The sequence below is a fragment of the Miniopterus natalensis genome, chromosome 2, assembly GCF_054644295.1.
Source record: "Miniopterus natalensis isolate mMinNat1 chromosome 2, mMinNat1.hap1, whole genome shotgun sequence".
Taxonomy (NCBI): Eukaryota; Metazoa; Chordata; class Mammalia; order Chiroptera; family Miniopteridae; genus Miniopterus; species Miniopterus natalensis.
In genome coordinates this window covers 13892037-13914382 of record NC_142082.1, presented here as the reverse complement: position 1 = coordinate 13914382, position 22346 = coordinate 13892037, and the positions used below count along the sequence as shown (strand labels likewise).

The 22346-nt window shown below is 44.5% G+C and overlaps 1 protein-coding gene across 3 annotated transcripts in view; it reads left to right on the top strand.

Annotated features, from left to right (window-relative positions):
- Positions 1 to 13966, top strand: part of MFHAS1 (multifunctional ROCO family signaling regulator 1) — a 69578-nt gene extending 55612 nt beyond the window's left edge. For 2 of the 3 annotated variants that reach the window (XR_015714022.1, XM_087814138.1), the window contains one exon: positions 2035 to 4693. Coding sequence is in view for 1 of the 3 variants with exons in the window: in XM_087814138.1 (XP_087670264.1) it covers positions 2035 to 2068 (34 nt within the window). In the remaining 2 variants the exon portion in view is untranslated. Of the gene's footprint in view, positions 1 to 2034; positions 4694 to 13489; positions 13547 to 13917 lie in introns of those variants that run through there. The other variant, XR_015714023.1, reaches the window with a different exon arrangement.
- Positions 13967 to 22346: the final 8380 nt, after the last annotated feature.

Below are 22346 nucleotides of genomic sequence, written 5' to 3'. Positions count from 1 at the left end.
GGTGGCCACCCCTTCTCTCCTACCCAGGGAAGGCCCGTTATTCCTAAGGCCAAGGTCATGCAGCACCTCCTGAGAAGCCATCCCTAGTGCTGTCACCAGTCACTTTTCTTCACGTCTCTTCTGTACTCCTTACTCGCCTCCTTTACAGTAACGAGCTCACAGTAGCTTGGCTGTTTTTCACCTGTGACTTTTCCATCACACCTTATTAATCATTCATTCAGCAGATCTTTGCTGAGTATCTGCCCCTGCTAGGCCTTGTACCAGGTGTGGAGGATCGGAAATAATTGAGCTAGACCCCGCCCTCAAGAATCTAATAGCCCCTTGGGGACTAGGAGAAGCAAGTGCCAGCCAGCCTTGTGAGTACTGAGACCTGCCCAGATGGTGCATCAGCAGAGCCGTGCAGGCACAGAGAAGAAAGACCTGCCAGCCAGAACTGGGGAAAGTTCTGGGAACTCGAGTGGGTCTTGATTGAGGGGTGAGAACAAGTTTCCTGAGATGGGGAAGTGGGGTGGGATAGGGTGGGAAAGGTGGGTGACTTGATGGACCTTTTTTCCCTAAGAGCCCGGACGTGAAAAGTGGCATCAATGTAAGAAAATGTTCAAACCGGTTTCCCTCTTGCTCCTTCCACGCTGATCATCCCGCTCCGTGCCCCTGATCAGGGATTCGTGCGTCTCAGCCTCACGTGTGGCCCGGGACACAGCCAGGCACAGCTGCCGGCGTTTCCCAGGTTCTTAGACTCAGGGAGAACGTTTACATAGCACGTGTCACACGAGCCTGCATCCTGCAGGACCCAAGTCACCTGCTTGGCAGAAACGTGTTTGCACTCTGCCGTCCTCGTTACAGTTTGGTGGACTATATTATCACTTGAATTTGAGGCCGTCCTCAGAACTTTCTCTAAACTTTCTCTACTCTGAAGTTACCATATTAATAGGCCCTCAAGGAGGCCATGGAAACAGGAAACTGCCCCAGGGCCCTGAGGATTCCAACCTGTCCCGCAGTGTTTGGAGTTAGCTCCTTTGAAGGCCCCGCTCTGCGCTCTCTGCTGTGGACCCTGGGGAAGTTATTTAACCTCTCGGAGCCTTGGTTTGCTTCTTGGGGAAGCCGGTGCTGACCTGGTAGGACTGTGATGAGCTGATGATTCATGAAATAATGCTACAGTGAGTGGTGCTGTTCCCGGCATGTAGTCCATTGTTAGGAAAGGGAAGGTGCCTATTTTTGGTGACATTATTATTAATATTATGTTCAGTGGATTCTTGTATGAGCTGGAGAGATGTCTTAGGTAGATACTAAATTGTCAGTTCTCCATAAAAGCAAGTAGCCTTAGGAGAGATGGGGGGGCGGAGGGTGAAGGAAACAGATCCGAACCCCTTTATGTCTTTGTTTTTTTTAACGGTTGCTAAAACAGTTCTTAAAACATCACATCGCTTGCCATTGTAGGAAAGCTGAAATAAGGGATGGGGACACTTGCCAATTTTTCCTCTAACCATGTTGTCTAGATTGAATGTCACTTTAATTAGCTGAAGACACAGCAGTTTCTTCATTTTATATTCACTCAACTCCCGGGTTCAGTTTGACAGCCTCTCACAACACTTTAAGTAAAACTGTCTTAGTCCAAATAGACACCCATTCTTACTTTTTAGCGTATGTTCCTACTCCTAGCGGGTTTCTTGGTGTGTGTCTGTGTGTGTCCATGTGAGTTTCTAGCATGGAGGCGGTGCTGTGTTTGGAGTTTGGGTTCTTAATTAGAAATCTAGTGAAGCTGTGAGATCACAGTGGAATAAGTGCTTCTAATTGGTGTCATCTCTGCGTCTGAGCTTCATGTCACAAACAGAAATGTGTGACAGGTGTCTCTTAAAAGGATTCTCCTTCATAGGAACCTCAGTTACCTGACGTTTGCATCTTTATATTAGTTCTAGAAATAGACATGAAAATCTGTGCGAAGAATAGATTTGCAGTGTGGCTTCCTGTGTTTATGGCTGAGCATGCCCTTACCTTTTGTCATTTCTGGGCTTCCTCCTCAATCCCCCCGCATAGGAAGAACGTTGGTGAAAAGCACAGAAACCAGTGACCTTCATGGCTGTGGAATTTCCGTGGAGACGAGCGCGTCGGAGCTCACCTGGACCACCTTTCGTACCTGGTAACCCTCCACCGCCCAGGTGTGCCCGTGAGCTTGAGTGCGGAGTGCTCGGGGTGCTTTCGGAGGAGGGAGCACGCCTGGCCTGCGGGTGGGTGGGCAGGAGCGGGCGGGCGATGGGAGAGGGAGGGAGCAAATGTTTTACAACCTGAACCTCAGAACTGTGATCCTCCAAGGAGAGCGCTACTTGAAGAAAAGAGAAAAAAAAAAGTCGAATGGCTTCTCAGGGATTTTGTTTTCTGTGCACATACAAGCCATACGTAGTTCCAGCGCAGGTGGCAGTATCCAGAGCACTCAGATTTCAGTTCTGTTAAATGTGAACGAGGGATCGACTGACCATTCATTGCTGTTCCGTAACTAGTGTAAAATATGTATATGTTTATCTTTATTTTTATAATATGCAAATACATTTAAATTTATACAGTTCGAAGCTTCTAGCGTTAGTTAACACTGGGTGCAATATTCGCATGAGAACTGTGCCAAGATGGGGCTGATTTCTTATTTTAGCATAAGACCTTTTTGTTCGTTCTTTATTCTTTAATCCTTTTCAGATTAAAAAAAAAAAAGATATCTCTCTGCCCGCGGGTTAAGTGTTGGTTCGTAGAGGTTGCCAAGAATCTGCAAGCATCTTCAAGGTGCACTTCAGGCACTGTCTCTCCTTTTAACTGAAGGTCCCTGCCTGTGAGCCGTTGGGCAGGGTGGCGGGATTGTTGCTTTTCTCTGCCAACTGTCACTGGCGCTGAGCAGAGTGCTCCTGGCTCTGGGCTCTCGTGCCGACCGTGTGTTGTCACTGGTGATGCACCCGTGGAGGTGTGGGGTTAGGATTCCTCAGCAGAGGACCAGGGGTCAGTGAGTCAGTGGAAAACCGGAGTCCTTCTATAGCTTAAGATAATCAGGAGTCTGTTCTAAAACACGCAGAGAACTCTGGTAATGAGTGGGGGTTTTTTCCTAGAACAGAGTCTGTGAAATTTAGCAGAGCACTTGGAAAGCCCTCAGCACCTGGCTGTGAGACCCTCAGACAGTCAGTGGCCAACTGGAGAGCCTCTGATTGGTCAGGCTGCCGCCAAGAACTAGCATAAATCTTGTTTTAAAATCTCCACGAAGCAAAATTTTAAAAGCAAAGCAAACAAATTGCTTTCTCTTGGAATCCTAATTAGGGCCAAGCAGCATCTGCTGCAGTAGTAACACATCCTAGTCTGAAGAACGTGCAGGACTGTTTACATCTGCCTCCTGCGTGCTGATCGAAAACGTGTAAGACTGTTCTCGCCAGTGTAAGGCAGGAAAAGCGAGTCAGCCGGCAGTATTCTCTTATGAAGTATTAACTCTTGGGAATGCCACAGTCCACAAAGTCTCCCCAGGCAAGCTGCTGCATTGCAAAAAAATCACAAATCGATTTTTGCAGGATATTTTGTGCCCCAGGAGTTAACTCCAGAACCTCCAGTTTCACAAGGATGATTTCTTATGACCAGAAAATCAGGTGGAATCAGACTATTTCTCTATTTTTAAATACTTGAATATGAACCCTCAGATTTGAAATTTCCCTATCTCTGGAACACAGTCACAAAATTAATCTGGTTGATCCTTTTTGTCACAGTTCTCGTGTGTGTGCATGGGCGTGTGTGCGCGTGTGTGCGCCAACTGAATGCTGATGTTTAATTGCTTTATGGACCATTGAATCATTGGGCATAAAAGTTTTTTAATTGGCACGAGAGTTCCTAAACTGTCAAATTAACTGATTTTTGACCCATCTCTTGAAAAGACTCTTAAGTGTGTGACTTTGAGCTAATTCTCCAGGGGACCATATTAAATGTGGGGGGAAAATGTCCCTTTGGGTGACATACCCTGCGAAGTTTGTGCTGTTATTATGAACACAGATGCCCATGTTCTTAATATCTGCTATTTTTTGACAAATGATGTTTTGTGCTGTCATCTGAACCCTAGAGAAGCAGAGTAAGAAGAAGCCTTGGGGTCACATGTGTTTAAGTAAAAGGGTCATCGCAGTAGAGGGTCATGTGACCGAAAGCAGCTCCAGAAAAGCTTGAGGCCTTGCCTCGGGGTGGGGGAGGGTTGAAGACACAGAAAACACTCTGCTCTGCGGGAATTGGAATTTTCGCTGTCCGCGCGGGAAAGTCCGCTTCCTCCTTCAGCACCTGGGAAGACTCAGCCGGCCGAGGCCAGGCAGTTCCCTCAGCACAGGGCAGCCCCCCGCCAAGCCGTCCCTGGCCTCCCCAGAAGCCGCCCTCCAAGTTTGTTATGGTTTCTATTTCTGCAACTTGCGGTATCAGAACTACTTCCTGGGATTGTGAAGTGCCGCCAGGATAAATGTTCTTCCCCTTCCAAGGCAAAATAACAGCGCTCACATCTGACACGCGTGCGGTGGACTCTTCTGACTGAACAAAATGGAAAGGGCTTGGGGTCATTGCTGATGGGGGGCGTGATTTTTTCATGACACAGTTTGTGAATTGTAATTGCGGCTTCCTATTTATAATTGTTGTAACCGGGCAGAAATTTAAAAAAAAAAATTCAGAAAGTTCAATAAAAATACAAATGTTTAAGCAATTATATTTTCAGAGTTTAATTATTCTGTGGTGGTTCTTTTGTTTGTTTTAATTTTATTAGTTAAGGAATAACTATTTTATATTTGTAGTTAAGCCACTTTTGAGCTATGGGAGGTGGGCGGTGGAGGCTCTGTTTGGGCATTGAGTCCCGAAGAGGAAAACTGTTTAAACTCTCCCCTCTGTTTTCAGGCTGGAGATTCAACTCTTAAATACCAATTGGCTCTGGTCTCTTAAATCAGATCCTTTTTTTTTTAAGGTTTTTAAAAATTGATTTTTAGAGAGAGAGGAAGGGAGAGAGGGAGAGAGAAAGAAAAACATAATGTGAGAGCAACACATGAGCTGCCTCCTACATGCGCCCCGCTGGGGATCAAGCCCACAACCCCGCATACATCCCCTGACCGGGAATACTGAGCCACACCAGCCAGGGCTTAAATCAGATCCTTTTTCCAGTGATCTGCTATACTCCTGGATCAGAGCTCATGAATTCATGATAAGCTTGCAAGTTCCCTTTCCCTGGGCTCTTAGCAGAAGTCCTGGTCACCACCTTATAACTATTAAGAATGGATAAATTTCAGGCTGAAAGGGATGACCCTCAGGGACCATGGTCAGAGGATCTATTCTCCCTGGTTGTTTTAAAGGACAGTTGAGAAGATAAAGAAAGGGTAAGAATGAGGTTGCTTCCTGCAGAAGCCACAGCCTCTAGGGAAGGATCAAGAGCAGTACAGCCCTGCCCTGGGGCGCTGGAATATTTGGGGCACAGGGAAGAAGGGACCCCCTCGGTCAGGAGGGCTTCACTGTCAGACTCCTGAGAAGAAGGTAGGTGGAGCCACTGGGAGCCCTGAATCTAAATGTACCTCTGCCAACGGAAAAGCAGAAACCATGTGGCCATCAGAATTTTCAAAAGAACAGTGAGGATGGGTTTGCTGGTCCAGGTAAGTAAGGCACAGTGCTCAGCCCTGCATCCCTCCTGGTGACAGAGCAGAGGAGCAGAAGCCATCCCTGTGGGCCTGGTTTTTCTTTACCAAGAACCTCTGGAATTCTTTAAACTTAGTCGGCAGGTATCTGTGGTGACAATTAGAAGTTCCTGATTTATCACATCTATCACTTCCTCCAAAGCCTATTTCTCCCACTTAATTCTGGGCTTTTTGAAGTAGATTCCAGGTTGCTTTGAGTATACAGGTGGTTACTCAGGTGCTGAGTTCAAAAGCCCAGGGTTGCCTTTGTCTGTGTTTGTGTCATCCACTGGTCCTGGGAATCAGGAGGGACACCCCTAATAGAAACCTGCTGCTGCTGCAAGGAGGGGACCTGGAAGAGCTTGTTCTAGAAAGCAGATGACCCTTTGAAGTTACCTGGGTTTGATGATGTGAGAAAATTCACTTGGTAACAGAAACCCTATTTGAATAAGCACAAGTAAGGAATAACTTCTTTATCTTGATATATAAGATTTTTGAATGAAATGAATTTCATTCTAAACACTGAGCAGTGTTCCCCCAACTGCTCCATGAAACATTTGTGTCTCCTGAGATACTAATGCTCGTTCTTCTGTAGGAGAGTTCTGAGATCAAGTAAGTGTGAGGAATGCTGCATTAAATAAAGCTTAAGAGTTATTGCTGCAGGACTCAGAACCTTTTAGATGCCAAGAAAATTGCGAATGTCCAAAGGGGATATAGAATGCAGCATTTCCATGTGGATCTGAGTGTGGAAGGAAGCCTTTCCCAAGAGCTGTCTGTGGACATCCTCTGAGACCAGTGTTCCCAAAGTGCAACCTGAGAGGTTTGCACTAACCATATCATTCATAACATTAAATGTGAATGGGTTAAACAACCCAATCAAAAGACAGAGACTGCATGATCAGATTTAAAAAATATGCTCTCTACAGGAGGCAGATTTTAATTTAAAAATACAAATAGATGGAACGTAATAGGTTGGAAAAAGGTATGCTGGGCAGAAAAACACACCACCATAATAGAGCTGTACTGGCTGTACTAACATTAGAGAAATAGACATTAAAACAAAAAATTTTGTAACTAGAGATAAAGAGGGACATGTCATTATGAAAAAGGGTCAATCCATTGGGAAGAAAAGGAAATTCAGGACACACACAAAAATATAAAGATTCAACAACACAACACTAAATCACCAATGGGTCAAAGAAGAAAACAAAAGGGTGATTGGAAAATATGAGGGAAGGAAATGCAAATCAAAACTTCAGTGAGATGCTACTTCACACCCACCATGATGGCTATCATAGCAAAGGCAGAAAATGTTGATTGTTGGCGAGGGTGTGGAGAAATTGGAACTCTTGTACACTGGCAAACAGTTTGGCAGTTCTTCAAGATGTTAAACACTCTACCCCTCCACTCCTAGTCTATACCCAAGAGAAATAAAGCGTATGTCTATCCAAACAACTTGTACAATACACGTTTAAAGTGGGAACAACCCAAATGTGCATCTACTGATGACTGAAGAACTAAAATGTGGACATGTTCATGTAATGGAATATTACCCGGCAATAAAAAGAAGTGAAGTAGTGATACATGCTATCACTTGGAGAAACCGCAAAAACATTATTCTAAGTAAGAGAAGCCGGTCACAGAAGACCCATAGTGTATGATTCCATCTCTATGCAATACCCAGAATAGGCCAGATAGGTAGTGGTTGCTTAGGGCTGGAGGGGAAGGGGTTGGGAATGACTGCTAATGGTTGCAGGGTTTCTTTTAGGGGAGTGTATTAGGGTTCTCCAGAGAAACAGAACCAATAGCATACATTGGGAAGAGATTTGTTATAAGAAATTGGCTCATTGATTAGGGAGGCTAGCAAATCCAGAATCTGCAGAACTGATGTCCCAGGGTGAAAGCTGTTTGGCAGGAGAAATATCTCTTTCTGGGGCAAGGGTCAGCCTTTTCTTCTGTTCATGCCTTCAACTGATGAGGCCCACTCATGACAGGTCAACCTGCAGTTCTGAAGGCTTAGGGCACAGGCTTCTATGAGAAAGCCTCAGAGAAACAAAGAATGATGGAGCCAAATTGAGGATGGAGTGATGAGTCAAGTGAAGACACAAAACTGAAATAAAGGAAAAGATTTGGGGGCAATGAGTTGTTAGGCTCCACCAATGGCATGGTAAAGTCTGAAGACATGAAAGGATATAGAGCCAGCAGGCTATGTCCAGATAAAAGCCTTGCACAACATGTGCCTCCTTGGTCAGTTGGCATAAATCTAAGAACTCTGTTCCCTCTAGGGGTGTACTTGAGGCTATCAGTGCAACTGCACCCATGTCTAAGGGTAATGCCTTACCCACAGCTCCCAGTGCCCCTCTGCCAGTTCAATGTCACTGGCTAGTGTAGGCATGGGTATCTGGTGGCCTGGTATAAAAAAATTGTCCAGGCCAACAGGTTTCCCGCTCCTGGGACTAGAAATGGGAAAGACCAAGCCAGCCAATAGCAGAAGTAGGAAGAACGTTGTGATGTGGAAAAAGGGGTCAGAGTGGCCATTAAGGCCACTGCCAGACCAAAGTTTAGATGGAGCAGAGACCTGGACGGAGCCAAGGAAGCTGGCAGAAGAGAGTAGAACTCAGCAATGCAGAAAAGCCTGCCAGAGGCTACACCCCTAGGAGTGGGTCTGGAGACAATCGAAGTCCCTAGAGTTGCCTCCATTGTCCCAGTCCAAGTACATTCTTAAAATGACTCACTTCCCCTGAGCCCCACCCATTGCTTGAGGTAACTTGAAGGGAATCCCTGCATTTGCACAAAAAATCCCCACCTGAAGAGGCATCTCTTTCCAAGGGATCTCTGATATTGGGTGCTCATTAGGTGCTGAGTGCTGTGTGGGCTCTGGAGACGCAGTACTAGGTAAGGCAGACCGGGCCTCTGCTGAGAGCTGCCTTTCCTGTGCTCGGAGACCGTAGTGTTAACCACTCACGCAGGATTATCCACCCCCAGCCCGTGCCCTGTGCTTGCACCCCCCTGACCATGTTGTGCCTTTGACTCACACTGTTCAGAGTGGTTTCTTTTCATAGAATTCTCTTTACCTGCCAGATCCTTTCCTCCTTCCAGGCCCAGCTCAAATGCTATTCCTTCCTTATAGCTTTCTAGAGTCTCTCAGGCAAAATTAATTTCCCTCATTCTTGCACCAGTTAGCTCTTCTGTGGCCATCGTGGCACTTCTGCCATCCTGGCTCAGAGTTGAAGTTACTCATATGCCTGTCTTATCTTCAAGAACTTGAACTTCCTGGGAACACCTTCCACAGGGTGTCCCTTTAATGCGTATTTGTTAAACTTAACTAAATTCAAACTCTGGGGAGCCTGGGAGGGAGAAATGACAAGGGCATTCACCATTTTCCCTAATTCCCAGGTTCCACCTCCAAGCACATGGGCATGAGCCCCTCATTATCACCCTGGCTCCTAGGGTAAAATTGAAATGTTGACATGTATCTAAAGGCTTTGGTCCAGCTGCCTTCTTATAAATCCAAAACATCACTAGTTGACAGAAAAGCTAGTTATTTTTTTAGACTTGGCATGTGTCAGTGTCATCCAACTAGGAAACAGACATAATGAAATACTTCCAAGTGCTTTGAACGGGCAAAACTGTGTTTATGCAATTACATGAAAACCAGCTAATGGGATGGTATTGGTGAGGTTTAATGATACTGAGGTCACGAAATTACAGCTCCCTGGTTACATGTTTCACTGCAGGCTGGTTTGCATCTCATCGGGAAAGAATCTCAATTTGGAGCTGTTCCTTCGTGCATAAGGGGCTTGCTATAAATAAGGGGCTGGGAAAATGAATTCTTAAATTAATTTTATTGCCTCCTAAGAGATGCAAATGAAGACAAGTGGATGACTGTCACTGTCTGGGCCGCACCAGAAAATCCCACTACTTATGTGCAGGTGGTAGCAATGTAATAAAAAGGGATGTCTTCTCATGTGTCCAGGCTTCTCTCTCAACCAGTTCTGCCAAGTACCATTGACCTTGCCAGTTCTCCAAGGACACAGGCAAGCAGTTGATGCAAGACTACAAAGAGCACTGAGCTTGCAATCAGATGACCTGGGTAAAGACCCAGATAGCCACCAACTAGCCATGGGCTCTTACACATGTCACGGGACTCCTTTAGGCCACACACTGCTCATCCATATACGCAGTGATTGCTTAAGTCCCACAGCTTGAATAGAATCTGTGCCCATTTATAAGGCCATTGTCCCACATCCACAAAACTACTGGAGCTGACCTGTCAACTTCAGGGTCATTTTACTAGTCGCACCGATCCACACACATGTTCTGACCTGGTTCTCCTGACTGACTAACCCCGTGTCTATCACACAGCGGCCTCGAGTAGTGGGATCTGGCTGGGGCCGTGCACTTTTACTCATGGGCGATGTCAGGGGAACAGCCCCCAGGACTGCTGACTCCTTAGCTGCAGAGTCCAACAGATGGTTAATGAACTGATTCCTGCAATCACTGGCCTTCAAGGATTTGATCACAGTGTTGTTTAAACACAAGTGAAAAGAACTATATGTTCAAGGTCTCCAGTGGACAGGTTGGGTGAGTGAGAAATTTTCTGTGCAAGAGTGATCCCTTATAAAAATGGGGAGGACATTCAGCACAGCTAAAGGAAAACAGTAAATCTGGTTTCACCAGTGATGTTGGCACCCTGGGGCGCCTCTGGAACACTGTTCTTGGAAACCATGTTTTTTGTTTGTTTTTTATTAAGCCTCACCCAAGGATATTTTTTCCATTGCTTTTTAGAGAGAGTGGAAGGGGGGGGGAGAGACATATTGATTGGTTGCCTCCTGCACACTCCCTGGGATCAAACCTACAACCCAGATAGATGCCCTTGACTAGGAATCAAACCCGCGACCCTTTGGTGCGTGGGCCGGTGCTCTGTCTACTGAGCCACACTGGCCGGAGCATGAAACTCATGTTTTTAAAATATGGACTGACCAGACTATAATGTGAGGCATTTCTGAGGCCAGACACCCCAGGTGGAATCCCAAGGGGAATTGTGTTTCATTATTAGGATTGTAAAATAAAGATGCCAAGGGGGATCGTGTCAGTAAACCACCTTGTTTTTGACTCCTTGTGCCAGCTCCCACTGGAACTTTCCCAAGTAAGGTGCCTTTTGACTGCCTCATTTGCACTCGCCCGCAGAGACGTGGCGGTGGACGGGACCGTCTGGGCAGCCGTCGAGTAGCTGGCAGAAGCTGGCAGTGTGTCCACACAATCCCCCTCTCGAGTCCATCCCAGCGTCACGGAGATAAGGTCAAAGGTACATGTGTAAGGCTGCGTCTCATAAACACTTAAAGCAGCAGTGGGAAAATGGTGACGCGTATGATTGGAAATGTCATGAGAATGATGCTTCCGAAGAATGAATGGTTTGTAATAGACAAAAAGCTTTGCTGCAAATGCAAATTTTAGTGAAAAATTTGACAGGGAGGTTGCAAGTTTTATATCTAATGTATTTTCAACACATGTAAGGACGAGTGCATAGAATGAGAGTGACACCAAAGGCCACCTCCCCCCTTCCCCCGCCCACAGAGAGCACATCAGGCAGGAGAGCCGACACCTCGGGGACACAGCTCTCTCCATCACAGCCTGAGAGCAGCGTCTCCAGGGGAGATGACAGGCCACCATCCTCAAATGCGAACTTCCCAGCCTCCCTGTCAAAAGCTTATATATGAAAAAGAAAAAATTCTATGTGGTCAACAAGGAAAGAAAATGAAAGTTTCCCATTTGAATACGTTGCGGAAATGACAGCACCCAGATACCAGATCTGCCCCAAGAAGACCTGTGGCTGCGACTTCTCAAGGTTTGCGGTAAGAAGCTATTTCATCTCAGTTTAAAAGTAGTTTCACTGTTTGGTTCTTAATGCTGTGAAGTACCCGAAATGCTAACAGATTTCTTTAGATCTGGGAGTCCGGATGAGTTTTTCCTCCCCTTTTGTCCTTCACTCTGCTTCCCGAGTTACCCACGATACGCTTTACCGTGAAATTATAAGGCCGTCACCCCAAACCAGGCGTCCCTTCGATGACCACCCCTGCGCCCTGCCCCGGGATCGCTTTGTCTTCTGCGGAGCACAGCGCTCCTTCCCCCTGCAGACACACAGCAGACGAGAAGCCACAGAATTCACTCTGCTGACGGGTGCAGGTGCCACTGATAACGTCAGCACCGTTAGCCCTGCAGAGACGTCCAAGTGTGGGCAGGGGGCAGGCAAAGGACCAGTGTCCACCGGCTGGACCTGCTAATAAAGCTGGTCATGTGCCTTTGCTGGGGAGGTGGGGGCCCTATTTGGGATTGTTTATAAGAGCATAATGTAACCAGTGGCTTATCCAACCCTGTGATCATATAATGTTATAAAGGGCTCCATATTGTTACAACAGGCCACCTACCAAATGCCTTCTGGATGAGGGTCACTGGGTGACAATCGCAGCGTTCCCTGGGTAGAAGTTTAGCTGCGTATAAACTAAAAGCCGAGCAATGACATGAGCTTCACTGTCTGCACCCACGAACATTGCATTTTGTCACCTGGGTCGGAGTTTAAATATATCAGGAGAACTCACTCTTTGAAAAGATCCTTAGAATAGATAATTTTGCAGTAGCCTATTACTTTCTAATTTATATTTTATATAAACTTGAAATTTCCTAGGGGTTTTATCTGCGATATTTTATAAGTTGTAAAGGTGAGGAAGGAAGGAAGGAGGGAGGGAGGGAGGGAGGGAGGGAGGGAGGGAGGGAGGGAGGGAGGGAGGAAGAAGATTGGTGAAGATAAAAAATCTTTCGCCAAAAAAACGAAAAGAATAAAAATATACCTGTTAAGCTGGGAGAAAATATTTGCAGCATTTATCATAGATAAATGGGTAATGTCCCTAATATATAAAAACTTTTTTAAATTAAGGAAAGGAAGATCAAAAACTAGATAGAAAAAAAGAGTAAAAGATGAGTAAACAATTAATCAAAAAATAGCCTAAACGTGTGAAAATGTTCAACCCACTCAAAATTAGGAAACGCAAATTACAGCTTTACTGAGAAGTCATTTCTCACCTACCAGATTGTTGAAAATTAGAAAGACAACACCTTCTATTAGAGAAACTGTGGGACATAGGCATTCTCATACATTGCTCATTGGAATGGAATCGGTACAACCCCTTTGGAAGGGAATTTGGCAATAAATAATATCTACATATCTATTTAAGACTACCTTTTGACCCAGCAATTCCACTTCTGAGAATTTACCCTGAAGATATAACTCCAGCAAAACAAAAATACATGTGCACAAGGTTATTCATTGCAGCATTGTTTGTAATTTGAAGATATTGGAAATAACCTAAGTGCCTAGACCTAGGGGAGAGGTTGAATAAATTATGGTATATCCACACAGTGCAGTACTATGCATCTGTGAAAAAGAATGAAGGTCTTAGCATAAACTTATATGGAGTGATTTCCAGGATATATATAATTTTATATGTCAATTATATCTCAATAAAGCTGGGAGGAAAATTGAAAAATAAGATTAATCTTTATGCTTTTATATTTTACACATACTCAACCACGAGCATGCATTTATTTTGATAATATACATATATTTAAAGTTTTAAAAAGCACTAGCAGGGGCCGTGGCCCCTGGTGTGTTCCGATGGCACCTTGTCAGCGTCAGCTGTCTTGCCCTATCGCTGCTGTCCTCTGGCGTGGCCACACCCTGGCTGCACCAGCAGCTGTGGCTGTGCTGAAATAGTTCTGAATGGGCTCATGACAGCGAGACAGCTGTGCTCTCCGATGACTTAGACGTGACATGTCTCTCCCCACAGGCGATGAGGACATCATAGGACAGAAGGAATTCGAAAAATGACAATGCGCATACTCTGGTGAGGAAACACCCTGTTCCTTTTTGGTGGTGTGAGAGTTCCCAAGTGGCAAACTTGGAGTGTGTCTGCATTGCTAAAGTGTCACTGATTTTTTTTAAAGCAAATTATTATTTGTTATAGGTTTATGGGACATCTTGGATGCCTAGGAAAACTATTCTTTTTAGTTACAGCTCTTAAAAATAAAATTAGAAATAGCACTTCTCAGTGTTGGGCATAAGTTGTAGAGAGCCAGTAAATACTGGTCTGATGAGCTCATCGAGAAGTGAATCGAAAAGGTGTGAGTGGCTAATATGAGCAGAAAACTGTGGGCTGGGTTCTGAAGTTTGGATTATGCAACGGGTTTGACAGTCTCTGATCTATTTATTCCACAGCTTTCCAGTTTCTGCCAGTTGGAGGTGACTTCATCGGCTCACTGAGCTTTCCTCTGGCCTCAGAAAGAAGTGTTAGCAGGTCAGGATCTCAGAGGGTGGGCTGAACGCCAACATTCTCCAAAGGGGTTTAACAGCTTGATGCCAGCAGGCATCCTAAATTCTGTGTCACTCACAACCCAGATCTCACTGACCAAGCTCTTCATGTCACAAAACCGAGTCTTTAATTTGTGATTTGTTTGTTTATTCTAGATTCTCCTCATTCCCTTCTGTCACTTATGAGACATGATTCCCTGAACTTAGTCTCAGAGACTGCTACCATTCAAATGTGGGGAAGAATTATTAATCCCTCATTTAGAGGAATGAGACATAAAGTTTCTATTAACTCAACTTCTGAGTAACCTCAGACAATGCAGAATATACTCTTGTTAAATGGCATGCTCTTTGGGAAAACCCAACCGATTTTCTGATATTTACAAAATATTTAAGAAAACAACACTAAAACCCTGGGAATTTTAAATTTACTTCCCACATATTAAAAAGGGAGTGTACGATAGCAAACATTTATTATTCTGTATTGAAATCTGGCATTGTGTTTCATCGCTATCCAGAAGATAAATTTAAATTATGATGTGCTCTCTAGCTGGTTTGGCTCACTGGTTAAAGCATCGGCTGCATGCGGGAGGCAACCAATCGATGTGTCTCTCTCACATTGATGTTTCTCTCTTTCTCTCTCGCCCCCCTCTTTGAAAAAATCAATGGAAAAAATATCCTCAGGTGAGGATTAACAACAACAAAAAATTATGATGTGAAATTAAATGTAAAAATCTAACAAGATTAGTAAATGGCTTTAAGATCTTAGAATTAAAGCATGCCTGTGCAGTTTGCATCTTAATTACTTCCATCGCCTTTTTAAAAATATATATATTTTTTGTCATATTTTTATTGATTTCAGAGAGAGAGAGAGAGAGAGAGAGAAAAACATCAATAATGAGAGTCATTGATCGGCTGCCTCCTGCTCGCCCCCTACTGGGGATCCAGGCCACAACCCAAACATGTGCCCTGACGGGCAACTGAACCGCGATCTCCTGGATCCTAGATTGACGCTCAACCGCTGAGCCAGGCCGGTCAGGCCTTCCATCACCTTTTAGCAATAATAATAGCCAACACAGTTTAAGGTGACTCGTATATATTAGTTCATTTAATCCCTACACTAACCTTACGAAGTAGGCTCTTTTTAGATCCTTTGTACAGATAGACAGGCACCAAGACTCCTTTGCCCAAGGTACCCAGCTAATAAACGACAGAGCACAGATTCAGGGCCTGTTTCTGACTACAGCATGAACACTTTTAACTACTGCGTTTCGTTGTGTCTGAATTACTGTCAAGGCAACTTGTCATGCTAAACTCCTTTCCCTCTGCCTCCCGGCATCGATATTGGTGGCTCCCCTTTTCCTCTCCCACTGATATTTGGTAAATGCTAACCAACCAACCCCCAAAGAGTTGATTTGTAGCATTTGCCAATTTCCATGGCCAGGTTCCAAGTGGCCAATTTCAGATTTCCAACGTGGTGCCACTGGCTGTGGAGCTGGGAAGAGATGTGCGGTAGCACCCCGCTATATAGGATTTATAGCGTATGGATACAGTAGATGTATAAATAACCCCAAGGGCACAGGAAATAGCGAAAATAGTTAGATAACAATGAGCTTTAAGTATTATCTTTGTTTTAAATATAATCTAGAGGCAGCCAATCAATGACTCTCATCATTGGTGTTTCTCTCTCTCCCTCTCCCTTTATAAAAATTATAAATTTATATAATTTAATTCTAATTATTATTTTTTTAATTCCTGAAAATACAGCAATTGGCTCTCAATTGCTGAAAGTACTTTTTAGTGTAAAGTTGGGAGGAGGGTGAAATTACGGTTTGGGGTTACTGTCTCAGTGGTGTCTGACTTGGAACTCTCCTCCAGACAAATTTTTGGGTTTACCAAACTCCTATTTCGAGGTAACAGCCCGGGAATGGGTTTGCCAGCTGCTGCTGAGAGTTCTGCGGTCTGCCGCGCCACCTGGCGGTTAGAATTGGAATTAGCTACACTCCTTGCTGCTGGCTTCGGGGGCTTTGTTTAGACGGGGAGCATTTTTCACCCACTAGCATTTTCAGCTACTAATTAGGCTTCCGGCGTGTAATTTAACTCTTGTAGTTTACAGTCTCTTGCACTAAGACCTTTAGGATAAATTCCCAGGCATTGGGCCAAACAGCATTTGACTAAAAAATTAGCAAAGTTTTTTTTGCCCTCCCCAGGATCACTAACTACCCCAACACCAGAAGAGTGGGGAGGACTTCCAGGCTTGGCTTCTAAATGTTAATCAGAATAGCCAATGTCCCAGCCAACAGGCACTCAGACTAATGAATACACAGTATTCTATCTCTTCAATATGCCATACTTCCTTTTTCTCTAATGTGTGTGTATTTTTTTCTAAATTTTTATTATTATATGTATATATAAAGTACCCTGCATCTCAACACTTGGAAAGTATTTCTACAAATCTTATTTATTTACCCAAAACCTATTTATTGATATCTACTACATGTAAGTCACTGGCCCGGGTAATTTAGAGGGTCCAAAAATGAAGCATGATTAGATACTGCCCCCCCCACCCCGAGTTTGTGATTTACAAGGGAGTTAGCACTCTGTGGATGAAAGCTAGGCTTTGTCTCACCTTAACAAGGACCCTGCGAGATGGGCCAGGCCGGTGTTACAGCTCCATTGTTTATGACGCTTGCCTGAGGCCTCATAGAACTTGCCTTTAGCTTGACACTTGATTGATAGTTCGGCTGGGCCTTGATTTCTGGTAAAAAGTCCCTTCCATTCAGAATTTTAAAGGTATGTTCCATTGTTTTCTTATTTGCAGGGTCCCCTGTTAAGGAGTCTGACACCATTTGGATTCCTGATTTTTTATTATCTGTGTCCTGGTTCTTCTGGAAATATTTAGATTTTCTTTTTATCTGAAAGTTTCTGAAGTTTACTGGGGACGTGTCATGTCGTGAGTCTTTGCTGTCATAGCTGCTCAGCGGCCCAGGATCTGGAGGACTGTGTCTTTCGTTTTCGGGAGTTTGTTTCTGCCGTTGATAATTTTCTTTGCACCAGTTTCTCCACTCTTCTTTTTGGAATTCAGATTATTTTGCTGTTGCACCTCCTGCAGTGATCTTCAAATTTATTTATCTTTCGCCTCCTGTTGTCTTTAAAAAACTATCTGGGAGATTTCTTTCAACTTTATTTTCAACACTTTACTGATTTTTTAAAAACATTGGCTGGCAGATTTTTAATTCCTTAATCTTTTCTTGTTCTTTGTTCTTTTGAAAGACTTCTTATTTCAGAGATGCCATGTTTGCTTATTTCTCTGAGCACACTCATCGCTTTTTCTTCTGCTCCCTGCATAGTCTCTGTTTCTTCTGATTTCTGGTTTCCGTGTTTGTTTGGGTCCCTTTTGTATTACTCTTAGTTTAAATCTACTCCTCCAATATCTGGCAAGTTGAGCCTGACCAATAACTAGTGCAGCGTATTTCCGAGCTGATGTCTGGGGGGCTTTCCCGTAGCCTGACTGGATGACTGGGGAGGGACCTCCCTGCTTTCTTGGGGACCTGCTAATGCTCATGTCCCCCACACAGGGAAGCGTGTCTCCCATTTCCTGCGTAACTGGGAGCAGATGCATAGAGCTGGGTAGAGGAAGGGTCTGGGTGGGGAGAGTTTCACGGTTTAATATTAGACTCTCACTTTTATTTTTCAGTCTGGCATCTCGTTCATCATTGGGGGGATCTTGATAATCATCTGTAGAGAAACTTACGGCTGTGCTAAGTGTTTCTTGATGACTTATTGAGATACAGTCTAAGCTTGTCTGCACCACTGCCCTGTGTTCCCTGTAACCCCTGTGCAGGGAAGCTGCTGACTCTGGGGCCTTACACCAGGGACCTAAGAGGCCCTGCTCAATTAATATTTATACTCTGAGCCACTTAAACTTAGTCATGAAATAAAGTAAATCAATAAAGTGCACATCTTACTGACAACGGCTCAAACACTCGTCAGTCTAAACTCAACAGCAATTATTTATAACCGATGAAATGGAAAGGCTCATGTGACAAGAAAGACTAATTTGTTCATAAATTTTCTTTGCTGATGTGATGTCAAGAATGGCCAGATAAAACTAGCCTAGCATCTCCAGGTACTGAAAGGAAGGTGTGAAATGATGCCACCATTCCTGCTTCGATCCCTGACCAGTACTGGGTAGTGAGCTGCGATGGATCTCAGAGTCCACCTGGTCCCATTTTCTTCATCTAGTTTAGTTTCCTTAAATTAAGGCTCAGAGTGGTGAAATAATTAGACTGTTCTCCCCAATTAAACCTTACAGACTTTTTACAATACAGGGTATTTTTTTAAATATAGGTTATTTTTTAAGTTGGGTATCTCTGCAGCAATTACTTTTGTGCATCTAGGATCAGTCCTGGGTTACATGGTGCAATGAGATGTCTTTCCTTGAATACTTGCTAAAGGGTAGAAGTCATTGGACAGGGATAAGGTTTGCATTCCACAGTGAAAGATAAAGCTTGCAGAGCAAAATTCCTGAGCTCCTTCAACTCCTCCCCTTCCCCTTGCAAAAGCCCTCCACTGACTGCTCCAGAAAGCCCAGCCTCTTTGACTAGGTTTTCAATCTGACCCCCACCTTGAGTGAATGGTCCAGAGCCTCTCCCCTCCCCCCTAAGCTGCTCTGGAGGTCATGCAGAGCTCATCCCCCTACTGTTAGCCCAGCCTCTTTCCTGTTGGTTCCCCATCTGACTTCTTCACTGAAGCCATCTATGTCCTTTTGGCCCACAGTGTCTGGGATTAGGCCTCTTATATTAGTTGGGGTCCTCTGAGAAGTAGAAACCATGTTAGGATTCAATGTGCAAGACTTACTGGGGGCAACGCCATGAAGGAAGACAGAGTGGGAGTGGGCAGGGGGGTCTGCAGACTCGATGCAGCCCTGGCTCCAGGGGGGAAAGGAGGGAGGGAGGGCTGGAGAGGAGGGGCTGGCTTTTGCTAAGGGCTTTGCACATATTATCTCAAGTTTTACAACAAAAAGTCTATGACATAGACGCAGAGGCCGAGAGAGGGTAAGTGGCTTGCCCAATGCCACACAGCCAGCTGGGGTTTGAAGGCTCTTGGTGGGACTTCAGAGCCTGTGCTCTCACCACTACTTGACTCCTCCTGGAACTAACATTACTTTCTCCTTCAGGACAGGTTTTGTTTTCTCGGATAATTTTTAAGGATTTTAGGAATAGAGGATCCAATAAATATTCTGTAAAATGGGTTTAAATGGAAACTAGAAAGATATTTAGATATAAGAGCACATCTCTGTATCTGCTCCAGCAGACAGAATACAGAAATGTTTCTAGCCTGCCTGGGACCACTGCTGAGTCTTTGATCCAGAAGACTTTTAAGAGGAGCATCATCTAACCTAGAGGCTCTGTCCATCGCTTCCCCAGAGGCAGGGGCTAAAGCAGGTAGGCTCTGGACAGCCCACAGATGCTGAGTGCACCAAGGATAACAGCACACAAGAGCCTAGAAAGTTTTATAGGTGCACTTGACATAAAGAAGTCCCCTCCAAATGTTGACATCTATATTTGGATGTGAATATATAAACATGGGGCGCAAAATGCCACATTTGTAATTTGTTACCTGGATAAGCGGGGACTATTGTGAAGGCCGCCGAGGAGGGAGGAGGGTGAAGCCAGACAGAAAGATGAAGAACTGCACCGAAAAGTCCCTCAGCGTGCGACACGGTCACAGTAACACTTCTAACGCTTCATCACTTAGATGGGAAAATAAGAAAACACAAACTGGGAAACAAATGGCAAGAAGAAGAAAGGGGGAAGGCATCAGAGCTTGGTGAAGGGTGGATCTGGCTCCCACCGCCGTGGTGGATGATGTGTGGCGCGGGCCTGCAGGCGCCCCTCGCTCGGCCGGCTGTGCAAACTCTGCGCCGCGTCGGGCTGACCTCCTGGCCCACGCAGCTCGGGAAGGTGCTGGAATGAGCGAGGGTCAGAGGAAGCGTGAAGAGCAGCCAAAGGGGAAAGTGCTGTGCCCAGGCAGGGATTGTAGGGGGCAGCAGAAGCCCAGGCGTGGGAAAAGCCGGCCAAAGCCTGCGGCACTGGGAACTGGATGGCAGGGGGCCCTCTACTTGGCCTCAGTGACTTACGGAAAGGCCTGGACGATTTTAGCAGCCGTGATTTTAGTGGAGTCAGCACACCGTTTGAAACTACCCTGTCTGTTCTTCAGCATAAATGTATCTGAGACCGCGAGTACAAACTCTGCAGAATCATATATTCATGTTTCTTTACGTAAAAAATAAAATAAAAAAATAGAGGGGTGGGAGGGAGGGAGTCTGTCAGTATTAGGACGTTATTATTAATCAACATTTAATGAGATGGCTTTGAAATTGGGGCCTGTGACAGCCATCATCAATCATTAATGTTTTTTATTCTGGAACAAATTCTCCCCTTTTGACTGGGTTGCCAAGGAAACGGTGCAGACCCTCCTTGAGGTACCTGCAGCCGGGAGGGGTAAGATGATTCCTCGCTGCTGTAAACTCCCAGGGCTTCCCTCAGATGGTGGCAAAATCATTGCTTTTGAAAATCATTTCATCAGATCTTATTTGGGTTGCATGTGCCTGGTTTATTTTTGCCTATCTCTTAATTTTTAAACTCCCCATGAAATGTTTAAACTGTTTCTTGCAGAGAGCGTGTAGCTCGATATTGTTTCCTGACCCAGCCCGAGGGGCTTCGCCTGGGACTGCAGGGCCCCTGCTCGCACCTCTCCCCACAGGTTGGATTTCCTGCCTTCTTCCTTTGTGTTTACTGTGTGTTGTATCTATTGTCCATGCTTTCCCTCTTTTCCAGTTTCCTCCAGTTAGTCAGGATGTTCATTTTGAAAGTCCTTCTCCCTGCCCTCCTTCCTCTCAGGCAATACCCATTTTACTACATCGCTCTTGTATTTTAACTCCTATTTAACGTTAGAAGTCTCTATCAGTATATAAAGGTCACGTAATCACGTTGACTCCCTAAAAATGTAACATCATCAATCCTTTCCCTCCCACCAAATTGAGACTCAGGGGTGCTTTTGCTTTCTTACTTTATTTGTTCTCCATTCCTAATACCTACATTTTGTTCCTAAAATTAAAATTTGTAGTTATGACTTTAAAAAATTTTTTTGAAAACAATTTTACAATTAGAAAAATAAAAATAATACAAAGAACATTTGTAATGCCCTTTACTCAGATCTACTTATTGTCAACATTTTACCCCAATTCTCTTTATCATTTGCTTTCTCTCTGTACGTACACACACACACACATACACACAGGGATGTAATTCTTTTCTGAACCATTTGAAGGTAATTTGCATATGTACCCTTATATTTATCCTGATCCTTAAACACTTGAGTGTATGTTTCCTAAGAAGAATGATAGTCTCTTACATGTCCACAGCACAGTCACCAGTTTAACAAGTTTTTGTTGTTATAATGTTTTATCTAATGAATCGTCCACGGTCACGTCTTGTCAGTTGACTGAGTGTCTTCTGCAGCACCCCCACCCCTCTCCAGCGCGGGATCCAGTCCAGGGGTAAGTGTTCTACTTAGTTGCCTTTCTAGCCTTCTTTAGTCTAGAATGCTCACAGCCTTTCTTGGTATTTTATGACATTAACATTTTTTAACAGTAGAGTCCCCTGGCATTTTAAAAAATAGAATGTTGTTTGATTTGTGTTTTCTGCCGTGCTAGATTCAGCTCAAGCCCTCTCAGCTCACTACTGTAGTGAGGCTGTTTTCCTCGGGATCTGCCCCCTGCCCTCACAAGCACCTCCCTCCCTCCAGTGGGGGTGCTAGTTCTGGTCACCTACGCAGGCTGCTGTCTGGTTCTCCTCTCTGTAATTACGGTTGTGTTTTTGTCCCTGCAACTAACAAGCATCTGTAGGGATACACCTTATTGCCACGCAACCATCCTGCTCCTTATCAAATCTCCCCCCAGATGTACCATCCACTGATGATTTTTCCCTGATCCAGTCATTATTGATGTTTGCAAAATAGTGATTTTCCAGCTCTATCACTCCCTGCACATTTGCCAGCAGCTCTTGGCATTTTATTGTAAGCAAGAGCCCTTCCTTGTCATCTCTCTATCTTTATCTATTTATCTATCTATCCATCCATCCATCTATTTATCCATCCACCCACCCATCTGTATCTACATCTATCATCTATCTATCTATCTATCTATCTATCTATCTATCTATCTATCTATCTATCTATCTATCATCTATCTATCTATCTATCTATCTATCTATCTATCTATCTATCATCTATCTATCATCTATCATCTATCTATCTGTCATCTATCATCTATC